Source organism: Mustelus asterias, chromosome 18 (assembly GCF_964213995.1).
Source record: "Mustelus asterias chromosome 18, sMusAst1.hap1.1, whole genome shotgun sequence".
NCBI lineage: Eukaryota > Metazoa > Chordata > Chondrichthyes > Carcharhiniformes > Triakidae > Mustelus > Mustelus asterias.
The window spans coordinates 59,649,742-59,666,305 of NC_135818.1; the positions used below are offsets into that span (position 1 = coordinate 59,649,742).

The following is a 16,564-nucleotide window of genomic DNA, read 5'->3' on the forward strand; positions in this document are numbered from 1 at the left end:
TGTTGGTTCTATATGTTAATATCTTTCTGCATTGGATCAGGATCAAAATGCGAACATAAATCTGAAAAGGACAAGAATCATCTGATGTAAGGATTCTGCTACCATTACTCCCCCGGCCAGGCTAATCTATTCAGTCAAATCTATTGTCAGTCTGAGTCCTCAACCAAGAGAAATTTCAAATCATGATAAGAGCTTTGTTAGCTAACTATAGATTTGCTCTTAAAATAACATGTCCTCCCTCCCAGGAGTAATTAGACCAAAGAAACGTACCTCAGAGTGAAATATACATGATATCTTATAGCTGAAACGAACTCTCTGAAGAATCAGCCTCTTTCAGAATAGAATCCTTCCATGAAGAATTCTAGCAAATTTAAGATCCTGATGCTTTACAAAGTGAGATTACAATTTTTTACAATGGTTACTTAATATTTTATTATAAGCCTCAATCTTGAATTGCATTATATTAATGGTTCTAATGTGACATAGTGTGAAGTAAATCACATAAAATAACCTTCCACAAAGTAAATATAGGAAATTCAAATCCACTTGAAAATAAAAGTAGGATATCCAGACATATAACAGACTATTTTTTTTTTTTACTTACAATCAAAAGTATAAAGTGTAGTTTGCCGTTGTCTTGTCTCAGATAGGAGGCAACCTATCTAAGATCTCAACCCATTGGTGGTCATACAAATCGGACCCCAATGTTTACCTAAGTCTATTTTAAAGAAAATCTGTTGCTTTAAGAGTAATATGACTATTGTCTGTTATATTTCTGAGGCTCTTTTGTTTAAGCGAATTCTTGATGGTTTAAAAATATGTTATATTTCTAAAAAATCAGGTGTATCTCTTCATAAACATTTTCAAGGCATAGTAATCTCAGCAGGGCCTGTTTTTCCGTCACTAATCACCTGTTTATTTACAGTGGTAGCCAAGTGCTGTTCAATGGCTACAGCATTCAGCCGAGAGCCAAGTTTAATGACTGCCGGTCTGAGTGGAGTCAACTGGTTTTAAACTCTTCCTCCCTTCACTGCTCCTTCCCTATAGGCCGAACCTCCACTCTCCTAATAGGGAAGCTCATTCTCAGCAAGGTCCATGGGGAGATCTATTGATGATCACCCGTGACCATCATAACACAAGGCCTGTCTAAAAAGCCCTGTAAAGGCTTTGCTCAAGACCTTTGCGCCTGTGTATGTGTGTGAAATGAATGTGTGTACACGTGATATTGCTTCTCTCTGCTTTTTGCAAAGGGTTTTAGCTGAATTACATTTTTAACCCTTTCATCAGCTGAGTCAAATCTTTAGCAAAACTGGACAGTGTTTGAACGTGTTGTCCAGTGTTCTTGATGTATTAACGTGGACTCGTCCAACCCGTTCGCATGGGGGGGGGGCACAGGTCATTTTTTCTCACACTCAGAGCCGATGAACAAATTTTGGAAAGAGAAGGCTTGACACAAATTAAACATGAGACTTTTTTAATAAGTGATGTATTAAAAGAAACAACTTACTGAGCAAAACAAAGCCACAATAATAAATTGACCATTTAAAAATGATTAATAAATAAAGACAACCAGTAGAGAGTGGAATTGTGTGTGTGTGTGTCTGTGTGTGTGTCTGTGTATCTCACTCAAACCAGTCTGAGTGCTTACTCACTCACCCTCACCCACTGAGAGTACCTTTGGTATGTGGGTGTGAGGACCAATGAGAAGCTGAGACTGGGAGTGAATCAGACTCTCCCTCTCCCCTTCATTCTCTCTCTCTCTCTCTCACATACATACACACACATTCACCCCACACACACACACACTCATGCCTCACTCAAATGTACACACACAGGTACGCACACACAGACCCACCCTTCCACTCTCACAGCCCCTAAACCATGATCACACCCCACCCAATCACCATTGCACCCACTCACTCACTCACCCTCCCTCACACTCACTCACCCTTACTAAATTAGATGGGGAGAGGGGATGGAGAGGGGTAGAGAGTCCTGGTGCAAAGCCTGAGGCCTATTGGCAGCCAAATGCATGTGTTCCCACCAAGGGGAGCACCGAGAATAGGGGAGACGTGGGGAGAAGTGAGGTAACAGGGAGACACAGGAGAATGTGAGGAGAAGCCGGGGAATGCAAGGAGAACTGGGGGAACGCGAGAAGAACTGGGGGAACATGAGGAGAAGTGAGGTAACAGGAAGAAGCAGGGGAATGTCAGAAGAAGCGGGGCAGTGTGAGAAGAAGCGGAGAAGAAGAGGGGACAAGAACACTCGGAGCAGGGTGAAAGTGACCAGAGCCACCGGAAAGCCATGGTGAGTGGAGGCCCAGTGTTCCAGAGTCTTATCGTCACATACTCACAGTTACTGGGGTTTGCTGCTGCCCCAATCGCAGACTGTTTCTCTCTCATGTTTGCTGCTGGTAAGCTCACCAAGCCTATCAGAAGCAAATGCAGAGAGAAACAAGACTGTCATCGGAGAAGCAATCCCCTCCAGAAATCTTCAACTCACTGATCCCTCTTAACGGTATTTTCAACATGGAGGGATTGCGGGATGGACACTTCATCTTTTCAAATATTACAATACATTTTCAGCTTTCAGATTCTTCCATTGTCACTGAATGTTAAAATCCACGGGCTTCAAAATAGCAAGAGAAACATGAGTTGGAAATCGCTGGTGTGTAGTTGAACAACACAGTGCTGGATACAGAGTGGGGCAGTGGTTGTTTCATTATTCTTTCCATGTCTGGGACACAGGCTGGGATCCACTGCGGAGTGAACATCTCCTCCTGGCAGTTGCCTGCAACTTACATGAATGAATGTGGACAGGTTGAATGCAATTCCAACTACAGCTGAATCTCCAGCATTTACACTAACACAATCCAGGCAAATTGGCAATCTTATTCAGAGGCTACACGGATGGGTTGGTGTGATTCACATTAATGTGATAGTATTCTTCTAAGGTTTGTATGAATGTTCGTTCAGAGTAAGGGTAAACACTACTCTATTTTTGACCCATGCTATACCTGACCTGACTTTGCTTCATGCTAAGATCAGGTGACAAAAATGGGAAAAATGTCCCATTCCTCAGCATCAACTATAACCAAATCAATTCTCCATATAGTGTAAGGAAATAGAAATAGTTTAACTAATTTATATTTGTAATTGTGTGTATTAGGAATGGTGTATGCTTAAGTAAGCTTAATTTGTGTTTCCGTATTTTTGTGCGAAGAAAGGGTTAAAACTTCAGTTTAGCTTCATGTTAACTGGCACGGTGACACAGTGGTTAGCACTGCTGCCCCACAGCGCCAGGGTCCCAGGTTCAATTCTGGCTTCGGGTGGAGTTTCCACGTTCTCCCTGTGTCTGCGTGGGTTTCCTTTGGATGCTCCGGTTTCCTCCCACTGCCCAAAGATGTGTGGGTTAGGTTGATTGGCCATCTAAATGGATCCTAGTGTCAGGGGGATTAGCAGGGTAAATGGGAATTAAGTGGGGTTATGGGAATAGGGCCTGGATGAGATTGTGGTTGGTACAGACTCGATGGGCCAAATGGCCACCTTCTGTACTATAGGGATTCTATGAAATTCTGTTCTATAAACAAAAGTGCCTGCAAGTCTGTAGGTTTAAACTTTGCCTGCAATGGAATGAAGGATTTCCAACTCAAAAGCAATTACAGGGTTTTTAAAAAAACCTAAGCTGTTGCTTAGCAACCAGAGATCTGCACTGAAAAGCAGAAGGGCTTGAGTTTCAGCTTGAACCAGGTAACCCCAAAACAAGAAGCATTCCACAGAAACTGCTAGAACAGGACAATGCAAAGTGTGAGTAAGCCACTCCCAAACTAATCAACAGAAAGTTCCAGAAACTAGGGTTTGTTCTGATGGACCAGTGTCAGTTCCAAGTAATAACCTGTTATGGGATTATGCTGCTGTACACTGTTAGAAATAGATCAAATGTAAGAACAGATCTTAATTCATAGGCCTGGATTTGAAGTTCCATCACCCAATGAGAATGGTGCATGCTGGGTGGGGGAGATTAAAATGGCTCCTGGCAGCTGTGGTCCCGGTCGCCATCATTTTTACATTGGTGAATCTTGCAGTTGATGAAGCGTCTAAGAAAGAAAAGCACATTAAGGCCTACCTAACATCTAAAAACCATGAACGCTGGCATCATAACCTAATTTTAACCTCCAACGGGGGAATTCAACACTGTCTGCATCCCAACAGCAGAAGCAATGGCTGGTATTTGATGCCCACCGGCAGTGGGTTTGGAGGCGGGTGTGACGTTTAATTAAATTCGAGTATTTGTGAATGACCTTTCCCCTTTCCCCCTGATATTAGTTACCATACCACTGCTGGTATTCAATCAGCAAAGCAAACCTTGTCCAGTTTGCTTGTGGACTTCCGCGGGATACTTTTGAATTCACTTCAGAGACTTAAGATCAAAGGACTTGGCAGGAGGGAAGATGGGTGCTGGCTGAAAGCCACCTCTTCTCCTCCCTGTCTTTGCCTCTGCCCCTTTCCCCATCTCTCCCACAGCCTCCACTCGGTGACCCCCATCCCACCCTCACTCGCCTTTGGCCTGGGCTCCCTCATTGATCCTGGTGGGTGCGTTACCGGCAGCTGCCACTGCTCTCAGTGGTACTGAGGGTAGTGGAGAACTTCCAGCCTCTAATTGGTCAGCAGTTCCTGGGGATGGGATTTCTGCACCCAGGGTCCTTAATCCAGGGACAGACCCAGCCCTGGCCACTTAGGGCCTGATAGGCATTTTATTTTATTCATACTTGGGATATGGACATTGCTGGCTGGCCAGCATTTATTGCCCATCCGTAGTTGCCTGAGGGCAGTTGAGAGTCAACCACATTGCTGTGGCTCTGGGGTAAGGACAGCAGATTTCCTTCCCTAAAGGTCATTAGTGAACAACTGATTCCAGCAGGCCTTCACCAACAGAGGTAACAGTAGCACCCTTGCATTCCCAGCAGTTCTCCAGCCAGCAGAAGCTGAGATCCCCCTTCACAACCATTAATTCCACCCACTCTGCGAGGAGCTGTGGTCAGAAGAGGCCACGGTAAGTTCAGAAAAGCTTGTAGTCCAGGAGTGTTCTACCCAGACCCCGCATGGGTCCTAGAGGCTCCTCAACCCCAGTCTTTACCCCATCTCCCCCATTTTTTCCTCCATCTCCCTCAATTATCCAGGAATCCCTCCTCCTGTTGATTGCTGGGAACTGTTCCCACAAGTCTATACAAATCTCCATCAAATTCCCATTCTCACCCGACATCCAGGTAGACGATTTAGTCGCCTGTCCGGAGCTTTTCTTTACCCAAGACTTTGCCATTAAGATCTGCAGGGCCTCCACGTCGCCAGGTGTGCTATCCAATTTCGTGGTCACCAATCCTGTACATTTAAAATTGAGCATTGGTATTTGGAACATCGATTGTATAAGAGAATTGCTTTATGTTTCATTTTGACATCACAAGGCTCTGTAGTGCTACAGTCAACTGTAGAACTGTAGATGGAGATTAACGGCTTAATCTGATCTTCTAGGTCCCACAGTGCAACGACAAGTTCAGGTCCAGAATGGGCCCCCTCCTGAAGAACAGGAAGCACAGAGAAGGTAAAAGATACTTTTCCTGAAATATCCCTGTTTATATGCTATCCCTGCTTTGTACTAAATTGTTGCACTTAAACAATGTTGTGCTCATTTGGAAAATAAGTAAGGTTTCTGGAAAAAATATAGGCCGGGATTTTCCGGTTGTCATCCCATCCACCACCTTCAATATTCACTCCCTCCAACACTGACACACAGTGGCTGCAATGCATATAATCTTCAAGATATACTGCAGCAACTGGCCAAGACTTCCTCAACAGCACCTTTCAAACCCACAACCTCTACTACCAAAAACAGACACATGGGAACGCCACTACCTGCAAGTTCCCATCCAAGCCACACACCATTCTGATTTAAAACTATGTTGCCATTCTTTTACCATCAATGGGTCTGACTCCTGGAACTTCTAACAGCTCTATGGGTGTGAGTTGGTTGCCCAGTTGGCTGCATGGCTGGTTAGTGATGCAGAGTGACGCCAATAGCACGGGTTCAATTCCCGTACCGGCTGAGGTTATGCATGAAGGCCCCACCTTCTCGACCTTGCCCCTTCCTGAGGTGTGGTGATCCTCAGGTTAAAATCATCACCAGTCAGCCTATGGTCTTCTGGGACTATGGCCACTTAACCTTTACATCACATGCATCGCAGCGGTTCAAAAAGATGGGTCACCACCGCTTTCTCAAGGGCAAAGAGCAATAAATACTGACTTAGCCAGATATACCCACATCCCATGATCAAATAAAGTAATATTTAAACAAGCAGTGTATCATTCCTATTATCCATATGCAAATTTAAAACTGTTGCAAATGGAGAGCGGCACGTGTGAAGCAAAGAATGGGAGTTTATAGATATAACTTCTACAAGAAAGCAAGTCTTAAATATCATAAACATATGCAGCTCCCTCTTGTTGCACTGTGGCCACGATCTTCTCCTTGGTCCATCCAGCTTGATAATCTTAAATTATCATCTCAGGCTTTGCAGTTTTGCAATGGGTTCACACTTGAACCTTCAGCAATAAAATACAACTCCACATGTGATCTTCAAAATGTTTAATTAGAAACAAGTTTGCACACTTGCTCATTCTACCCACTGGACAAACCCCACTATATTTGAAGGTGGAGAATAAATTGTGGCATTTTTCACTTGGCTTCCGGTTTCCCGCTGTTTTGCGAACCATTATTCGACATGCGGCACTGTTTGTTGGATCTCATAGCTTGTATCCCCATTCAGAAAGCTGCTGAAGGCGGCAGATTGACAAGCCAGCCAGCCTGAGGTTGAATTATAGTTTACCAACCTGTTTAAATGTTGATGCCATTACAGGGATTCATCATGGGGCTGGATTGAGGCCTCCGAGTCAGTTTCCCAGCATAACCCTGACGCCAAGCTATTCTGAATGATTAGGCTGCCTCCTGACAAGCGGCGAAGAGCCAGCTGAGGCAAATTGTAGTTAATTAAGGAGCCGACTGAGCTCCTGTTCCTATACTGACTGGGATTTGCAGTCTGCAATGTGGGCAGCCCATAGGGCCAAGGTGGTGGGCTCCGGGAAAGGTGGCATGGGGTAGTGGGGCGGACAGTGATGGATCAAGAGTGGGATCCCTCCTCTGGACCTTTCAGGCCACAGTTACAGCTGCTTATCATCTTGTGGAAGGACCCTCCAGGATCATGACAAGCTGTGTTTTTTAAAAAAGGAAATTAACTCAGCTAATGTTCTGGGGACCTGGGTTCGATCCCACCATGGCAGATGGTGAAATTTGAATTCACTAAAAAAATCTGGAATTAAGAATCTACTGATGACCATGAAACCATTGTAGATCGTCGGAAAAAACCATCTATTTCACTAATGTCCTTTAGGAAAAGAAATGTCTGGCCTGTGCGTGACTCCACACAATGTGGTTGATTCTCAACTATCTTCAGGCAACTAGGGATGGGCAATAAATGTTGGCCAGCCAGCGACGCCCATGCCCCTCACTGTCTGTGTTGACAGCTTCCTCCTCTGGATTGGGAGCCCGCCCACTGAAGCTGATTGGAAAGTGAGCCCAATCCCTAAGCCTTTAATTGGCTGGACCATTGAAAGTTGCAGTGGCCATGTCGAAAGCATGCTGCACAGGGTTGGGACCTGGAACCAGCCTCAGTGTCTGGTTCCAACCTTTGGTTACAAATCCAGCTCGCGGAGTATTCCTTTAATTGGAGTCATTATGGTCTCAAAAATAAACTGGCTTCAGTGCCACATGTCAACAGTCATTTGTTAGTACGGATAGTGTACCGAGATTGCAACTATGCAATTATAGTAATCAAACTGAGCCCCTGGTTACTAACAGCAAAAGGAAACAGTGCCAGGGTATGTTTCCCTGGACTCTCGCTGCTTGCCATTCACTGGGAGGTTAGGCAGCTGATGACCCACCGTGTCACCATTATTAGTGACATCTTCAAAACAGCTGATAGTTTATGTGAGCCAAATGGTGAATTCCTGTGGCTGCGACGCTGGCTGCATTTTTAACACAGGCTGGTAGTAAGACTTTTATTATTAGACCAAATACCACCCTTATCTAGCACGTCAAAGGTATTTATAGAAGCTTCAGCTCTTCCTGTCCTTCACTGCCCTGACAGAGGGAAGGAAGAGATGCCAGCCAAAGTTGAGGAAATAATTTTCCAAGTGCAGCCAATGCTTTGAATTTCAGCTGCACCAATGTTGTATAAAACAAATAACGCAGATTGCAACCTCAAATTTGGCGTGACGGAAATCTGGAGAGAGCCTAGCAAGGTTTACACTTCTGGAAGAGAAGTGTAATTTAGAGTCATTGAGTTGTAGAGGTTTACAGCATGGAAACAGGCCCTTCAGCCCAACTTGTCCATGCCGTCCTTTTTTTAACCACTAAGCTAGTCCCAATTGCCTGCATTTGGCCCGTATCCCTCTATACCCGCCTTACCCATGTCACTCTCTAAATACATTTTAAAAGACAAAATTGTACCTGCCTCTACTACTGCCCTTGGCAGCTTGTCCCAGACACTCACCACCCTCTGTGTGAAAAAATTGCCCCTCTCGACCCTTTTGTACCTCTCCCCTCTCACCTTAAACCTATGCATTTTTAGTTTTAGACTCCCCAACCTTTGAGAAAAGGTGTTGACAATCTACCTTATCTATGCCCCTCATTATTTTATAGACCTCTGTAAGATCACCCCTAAGTCTCCTATGCTCCAGGGAAAAGAATTGTGCAGAATGGATATTTTTCTACTTGGTGAAACAGCAGATTGAAGTACAGATGAGCTGCTGCACTGAACCAATTGCTTTTAAATGTTCCAGTTGTTTTAAAGAATCCCTGCTGTATTTAGCTGTGTATTAAGCCTTTAGATTTTTGCATGCATCTGCAATACAACCAGAAAATTGTCATTGTTAACAGAAATAAGTTTGTAAATAAAAATCAATTCATTCAGGGTTTTAGAGTTTCTTACTGAAAGTGTTGGCCTTGCGTTGTACTTTCCACATTTGATGATGATGCAGGCTGCAGGGAAGAATCATAGAATCACTGCAGTGCAGAAGGAGGCCATTCGGCCCATCGATTCTGCACCAACAGCAATCCCACCCAGACCCTATCCCCATAGTCCCTCATATTTACCCCACTAATCCTTCTAAACTATGCACCCCAGGAGACTAAGGGGCAATTGAGCATGGCCAATGCACCTAACCCCACATCTTTAGACTGTGGGAGGAAACTGGAGCACCGAGAGGAAACCCATGCAGACACGGGGAGAACGTGCAAACTCCACACGGACAGTGACCCAAGCTGGGAATCGAACCCAGGTCCCTGGGACTGTGAGGCAGCAATGCTAACGACTGCGCCACCAGGCCACCCACAAGAAGCTGAGGTTATTTCTTCTATAATAGCAATTGAACAACAAACTTCATCAGCTAGGGTTGGATTGCAGGTTGGAACAGGGCTGATACACTTCCAGCTGTTGAGAATGGGAATAATAGTGATTTAGCAATATATAATAGAATTATAGAAACCTACAATGCAGAAGGAGGCCATTCAGCCGATTCAGCCAGGACCGAGTACAATTTCACCTATCACCGTAACCCCACGTTTTTACGCTGCTAGTGCCCCTGACACTAAAGGGCAACTTAGCATGGCCAATCAACCTAAGCCACACATCTTTGGACTATGGGAGGAAACCAGAACACCCAGAGGAAACCCACGCAGAGACGGGGAGAACGTGCAGACTCCACAAAGACAGTGACCCGAGGCCGGAATTGAACCCGGGTCCCTGGCACTGTGAGGTAGCAGTGCTAACCATGCCACCCACATGCTCTGTGGAGGAAAATATTTGAGACAATAATATGTTTCATACTGTCAGTGTTAACAACAGTGCCAAGATAATCCACAAATCCTTGTTCATATGTATTTATTATTATTATAAAGTACTTGTTCAACATTAAAAGCAGAAATTCAAATGCAGCTTCGGGGTCACTTTCTGAACCAGATCAACTAACCCATGGATTGAGGGATAGGAAATCTATGCCTTGCTCGTTGGTACCCAAGTCTAACTTCTCAGTCATTTTGTGTTCTTGCAATAGTAAGCGTAACATAAAATATATGTCCTTGTTACAAATGCATTTAGCTGCATTGGTTACCCAATCCGTTCAGATCAGACTAGAGTTCTCGAACAATTAATGACAGAACTTTACTGTTAACAACCTGACTCTGCTGTGTTTCTGAAATGTTATTTATGGCTCATTTTCTGATGGCCAAACTGCAGAATTCAATATTGGAAAGCTAAGAAAATGTCGACTTTTATACCAGTGTAACTGTGCAACATTCCAGGCTGGGTAGTTGTTAACTGCAGAGCAAAGCTCCCGACTGTACTGTCATCAGATTTCTCAATTCAAATCTCTCACCACTGTAGTTTACCATTTCCAATTTTCTTACCATTTAGCACCATGATCTGTAAGTGAGATAGTTTTGTAATTCTGGTCAGTTTTATGTTGTGAAAACTGCTGGGTAATGCATCACTGTTTAATGTCATTTTGGTTACAAAATTGCAGAGTTCTCAAGAAGAGGAGAATTTCATCTTATCAGTCTGATAAGACTGATTTAGATCAGGACTCTATTTGTAAATGGCTGATAAGTTATTTGGCCCAGATGCCATTTTGAAAAGTGATATAGTAACTGTGGTAAACCACTGTTAGCTTATTGCCTGTGTGTGTGGGTGACATGCCTGGACATGCCCCTGCCGGCCCGGCCTGGGACTCCTCCCCCCTGGTCCAGGTATAAAGGTGACTGCTCCCCAACCCCTGCCTCAGTCTCTGGACCAGTTCATCGGCATGGGTGTGCTCCAAGTCTTTTGCTAATAAAAGTCTATTTGTTCTTGCATACAAACTAGTCTTTGCTTGATTGATAGTGCATCAGTAACATAGAAGATAGGAGCAGGAGGAGACCATTTGGCCCTTCGAGCCTGCTCCACCATTCATCACGATCATGGCTGATCGTCCAACTCAGTAGCCTAATCCTGCCTTCCCCCCCCATAACCTTTGATCCCATTTGCCCGAAGTGCTATATCTAGCCGCTTCTTGAATACATTCAATGTTTTGGCATCAACTACTTCCTGTGGTAATGAATTCCACAAGCTCACCACTCTTTGGGTGAAGAAATGTCTCCTCATCTCTGTCCTAAATGGTCTACCCCGAATCCTCAGACTGTGACCCCTGGTTCTGGACTCCCCTATCATCGGGAACATCCTCCCTGCATCTACCAAGTCTAGTCCTGTTAGAATTTTATAAACCTCTGTGAGATCCCCTCCTCATTCGTCTGAACTCCAGCGAAAACAATCCTAACCTAGTCAATCTCTCCTCGTACATCAGTCCCGCCATCCCCAAAATCAGCCTGGTAAAGCTTCGCTGCACTGCCTCAAGAGCAAGAACATCCTTCCTCAGAAAAGGGGACCAAAACTGCACACGATACTCTAGGTGTGGGGTACATTTTGTCACCATTGCCTGAAGTGCAATCTGGCAGAGTCCCACCTTTTTTTGTACCAGCCCAATTTTCAATCAACTGATATGCAGCCAGATTCGATAACAAGCAATGATCTGCTCCACCAGATCATCACTCAAGTAAAGAAAGCAGAAATCAAGCTTATATTATCCACATGAGTGGCATTGTGGACATTTGCATATTCCCCAAAGTGGAGAGGTATGAAGAACAAAATACACCCATCATAGCTTTGAAATACAATGGTGTTAACATAGCTTTCCCATTATTATTGATTGAAATGATCTCTAAAAGCTTCCATTATGAGTCAAAAAGTTGAATTCCTCTCTCTGGCGATTCTCAAGGCAGTGAGTTTAAGCAACAATGTAAAATATTAATGTGTCGCTTCTGGTTTAAAACTCTTGAATAATGTAAATTAAGATTTGCATTTCTTGGTTAATGTTACCTCTCTGGTTTTAGGGATGGGTCAAATTCTGTTTATTCATTAAAGAAAGTTAAAGAAATAAATTGACTTGCAGGAATATTAAAATGGAGCGTCCCAGTAATTGTTTTGAAAAACTTCTTTAGGCAACTAATGGAACAGCGGCACGAACAGATGGAGAGAGAACGGCGGGCATCCATGTCTGGTGAGTTTATTTTCAGTGACATATTCAGGCATGGTGTCAATCCTGAGCTTCAACACTTTTTCATCAACTTCCTTGAAGAGGCTTTCGAGGGAGGGTGTTAAAATGGTGCATCCCAACAAGAATATCTTCTAAAGTATTGGGTCACATAGACTGGGCTGGCAGCGATTGTCACATGGAGTCAATACTCTGCTGACTGGGTACCTTTTTGGGCACCAGTCAAATTCCATAGCCAGTGATGGCAAAATATAATGATGGTCAGGAAGCCAAGTAGGTGGCAGCAGATCAGCTTATTGAAACCAGAGGGAGGAACAATCAGACAGGGTGTAAAATGCATGGCCAGTCAGAGACAGTACCGCCCCTTTGATTTGATTTGATTTATTATTGTCACATTGTTTCTTGCACGCTATACAGATAAAGCATACCGTTCATAGAGAAGGAAAGGAGAGAGTGCAGAATGTAGTGTTACAGTCATAGCTAGGGTGAAGAGAAAGATCAACTTAGTGCGAAGTAGGACCATTCAGCAGGGAAGAAGCTGTTCTTGAGTCAGTTGGTATGTGACTTCAGACTTTTGTATCTTTTTCCCGACAGAAGAAGGTGGAAGAGAGTAAATGCGAGGTGTGTGGGGTCCTTAATTACGCTGGCTGCTTTGCCGAGGCAGCGGGAAGTGTGAACCCCAACAAGGTTAAATTTCACTTCCAGCATTGGGATCTTTGGACTAAAATAGAGAAGAATTATTGTAGGTGTTTAGGTTCAGGATGTTTAGATGTTGATGGGTACGAAACAATAAAACCCTGAACATGTATAACACCTTTAACAACGTAACGTGTTCTATGGTTTATGTTTATTTATTAGTGTCACAAGTAGGCTTACATTAACACTGCAATGAAGTTACTGTGAAAATCCCTTAGTCGCCACACTCCGGCACCTGTTCAGGTACACTGAGGGAGAATTTAGCATGGACAATGCACCTAACCAGCATGTCTTTCGGACTGTGGGAGGAAACCGAAGCACTCGGAGGAAACCCATGCAGACACGGGGAGAAGGTGCAGACTCCGCACAGACAGTGACCCAAACCGGGAACCGAACTTGGGTCCCTGGTGCTGTGAGGCAGCAGTGCTAACCACTGTGCCGCCCCACAGTGTTTCAAAAGAGGGTTATAAAACAAAATTTGACACCATACTTGATAACTGAAAGCTTCATGGATGAGGTCACTTTTAGGGAGCATCTTAAAGAAAGAATAAGAGTGGGTTAGGGAGGGAATTCCAGAGCTTAGTGTGTTGGCAACTTAAAGCATGGTAGAGTGAATAACATCAGGGAAGTGTTGGAAAGCAGATATCTTGGACAATTGTAGAGCTGGAGAAGATTACAGAGAATAGGGAGGCCACGTATGGAGAGATTCGAAAACAAGGATGAACATTTTAAAATTGTGGTGTTGCTTAACCAGAAGCCAATACTGGTCAGCAAGCACAGGGCTGATGAGAGAACAGGATTTGATGTGGATTAGGACACCAGCAGCTGAGTTTCATTTAGCCTCAAGATAATGGAGAATGGAAGATTCTGGGCTGTCAAGTCAAGAGGTATCATAGGCACAGGTGAAGGTTTTGGCAGCAAGTGAATCAAGGAAGGGTGAACTCGGGTGAGATAATAGAGAAGGAAATAGGCAATCTTAGTGCTGGCGCGTCTACATGGTCAGAAACTCAACTCAGGGTCAAACCTGACACCAAGATTTTGAGCAGTCTGATTCTGCATCAGAATGTTGCCAATGAGGTGGATGGAGTCAGTAGCTGGAGAACAAAGTTTGTGGCAGGGATTGAAGACAATGGTTTCAGTCTTCCCAATATTTAGTTGGTGGAAATTTCAGCTCATCCAGTATTAGTAGCGGGATTTTACGAGCTCGCTCAGGCAAGGCTCGTAAAATCCCACCTCAGGCCAACGGAGAATTCCGGGACGGGGGAGGCGGTAAGATGTTTGACAACAATCTGACAATTTAGCAACAGTGGAGAATGTTGAGAGAGGTGTTGGTGAGGTAGAGCTGAACATCATCGATATACTTGGAGAAGCTTACACTGGCTGGAATTCTCTCGCCCGTGGCTGGGATTATCCGGTCCTGCTGTTGTGAACGGGAATTTGGCTGTGTGCCAAAGTCTCCGCTCTCGCTAGCAATGTCAGGGGGTCATGCGAGACTGGAGCATTCCGACCACTGTGTTTTTGAATGAATTTGCTTAAAGGCAGCATGTAGATGAGAAATTGGAGGGTGCCCAGAATAGCGGGGAGCACGAAAGGTAACTGTGCAGCAACAAGTGCAAATATTACTGCTTGCGCCAATTGAGCAGTGTAGCCTTAACATACCGGCATAACATACATAACACTAGTGTAGCAATGCAACTGCAAGTGTTGCATTATTATCAAACAAGTAGGTTTTATTACTGTCAGTGTTAGCACATGGCAGCAGATGGTAGTGTTACCGTCTATGTTACTACACAACAGAAGAGTTAGTGTTACTATATGACAGCAGGGAGGAGCACTAATTTCAGTGTTAGAATACTCGCATTGGGAGGTAGGTTTATCAGTGTCTGAAAACATGAGTAACAGAATACCACCAATCGGTGTTAGGGTCCACCACTAATTACTGCTGTCACTATTAGTACCCTGAATCAACACTTTCAGAAGTTGGATTTTTTTTTATTTCTGGGAATTACATTTTGTTAATGCAAACATTATACAAACTGCTACCATATCCTGCAACCTCATTACTGAAAATTATGGCAATTTGATAATGAAGAGGCAGCTTAAGAGCCAATTTCATGACATGTTTCTATATTATTAAAGTTGCCTTGTGAATGTCTTTAACAACTGTTCAAATCCAACAAAAGCACAGGTGGCTTGCAAGTATTTAGTGCCTATCTTAGAAAGGAAAAGCCAATGGTAAAGGTAATCATCTAAAACAAGTGACAATGTAATAATATCGTATTTTTGCACTTCCCCTCACCAAAGGAAACATGCCACTACTGTTTGAATCATTTAGTGAGGTAGACAGAGGAGTTAATTAATGAAGGATGAAAGGAAGTGCCATTTTTAGGGCAGTAGTTAAAGAGGCCTTGAAGCCGATCGTTTTGCAGAACATCTTGATGAGGAAAGCGCCTGCTCCTCACATACTCGCTAAATAAATAACAAGAATCTGTTTGATATTGTGCTTGATACTCTTGGCCCTGCCACGGCCCTGAGGGGATTTCAATAAATCAAAAATGGTTGAATAGCCAGCACATCACTGGAAAGTACAAGCTAATGCATTAAGGAGCAATGTATAGACAATGGTGTTCAGACTAGAGAAATGTACAGTGATCAATATTTCAACCTTCATCTAAACATAATCTTTATTAATCCTTTGCTTTACCAGGCAAAATGGTCATGCAGTTACCAAGATTCAATTTGTATTGCATGAATGTTTCTACACTTACATAGAACCATAGAAATTTGGAGTGATTCAGTTAAGCATTGGTATACAGCCTTTTTGTTAACGCTAAAACGACAGTGTAAGGTGACAATGCTAAACTAATCTCATCACCCTGCTCTTTACCTGTAGCCCTTAATTTTCCTCTGATTTAAATGTTTATCAGCATTTCCCTTCAAGGATATAATGGTACATGCAGTCAATTCAAAAGCTACCTGTGTGAATACTTCCTCTGAAACTTCACTCGCAATTATCCTATCTGTCCATGTATTTTTGAAAACAAGTCCAGAGACCCTTTCCTCACTAAGGGTGTACCTTTTGGACATATGTCTTGTTGTTTGACATTTTTTTTTAAATTAAAGAGATTTTTTTGACATACAGTCAATTAATTTATTCACAAATATTCCAAGTCTTATCACCTGTGTTACTCATGGCGTACTGAACGAGGCAAATCGTCCTCAGACCTCAACTGTTTACAATCTTTATAAATGATCTGCAAGTAGGGACAGAGTGCAATGTAGCAAAATTCACAGATAATATTAAAATAGGTGGGAAAGCAGGTAGTTAATAGGATATAAAGATTCCACAGACGGATATAGATAGACTAGGAGAAGGGCCAAAATTTGGCAGATGGAGTTTAATGTGGATAAGTGTGAGGTTATCCATTTTGGCAGAAAAAATGGAAAGGCAAATTATTACCTAAATGGAAAGCAGATTCATAACACGTGCGGCCGGAGGGATCTGGGTATCTTTGTTCATGAATCACAGAAAGTCGGTATGCAGGTGCAGCATGTAATAAAAAAGGCTAATGGGATATTGACATTTATTGCAAAAGGACTGGAGTATAGAAGTAGAGAAGTGTTGTTGCAATTGTATAGGGTGTTGGTGAGACCACATCTGGAGTATTGTGTCC

The 16,564-nt window shown here is 43.4% G+C and overlaps 1 protein-coding gene across 13 annotated transcripts in view; it reads left to right on the forward strand.

Annotated features, from left to right (window-relative positions):
- Positions 1-16,564, forward strand: part of LOC144507197 (ena/VASP-like protein) — a 239,930-nt gene that overhangs the window by 198,692 nt on the left and 24,674 nt on the right. For all 13 annotated transcript variants that reach the window (XM_078234104.1, XM_078234097.1, XM_078234108.1 and 10 more), the window contains 2 exons: positions 5,529-5,598; positions 12,142-12,200. In XM_078234104.1, coding sequence (XP_078090230.1) covers positions 5,529-5,598; positions 12,142-12,200 — 129 coding nt within the window. The remainder of the gene's footprint in view (positions 1-5,528; positions 5,599-12,141; positions 12,201-16,564) is intronic.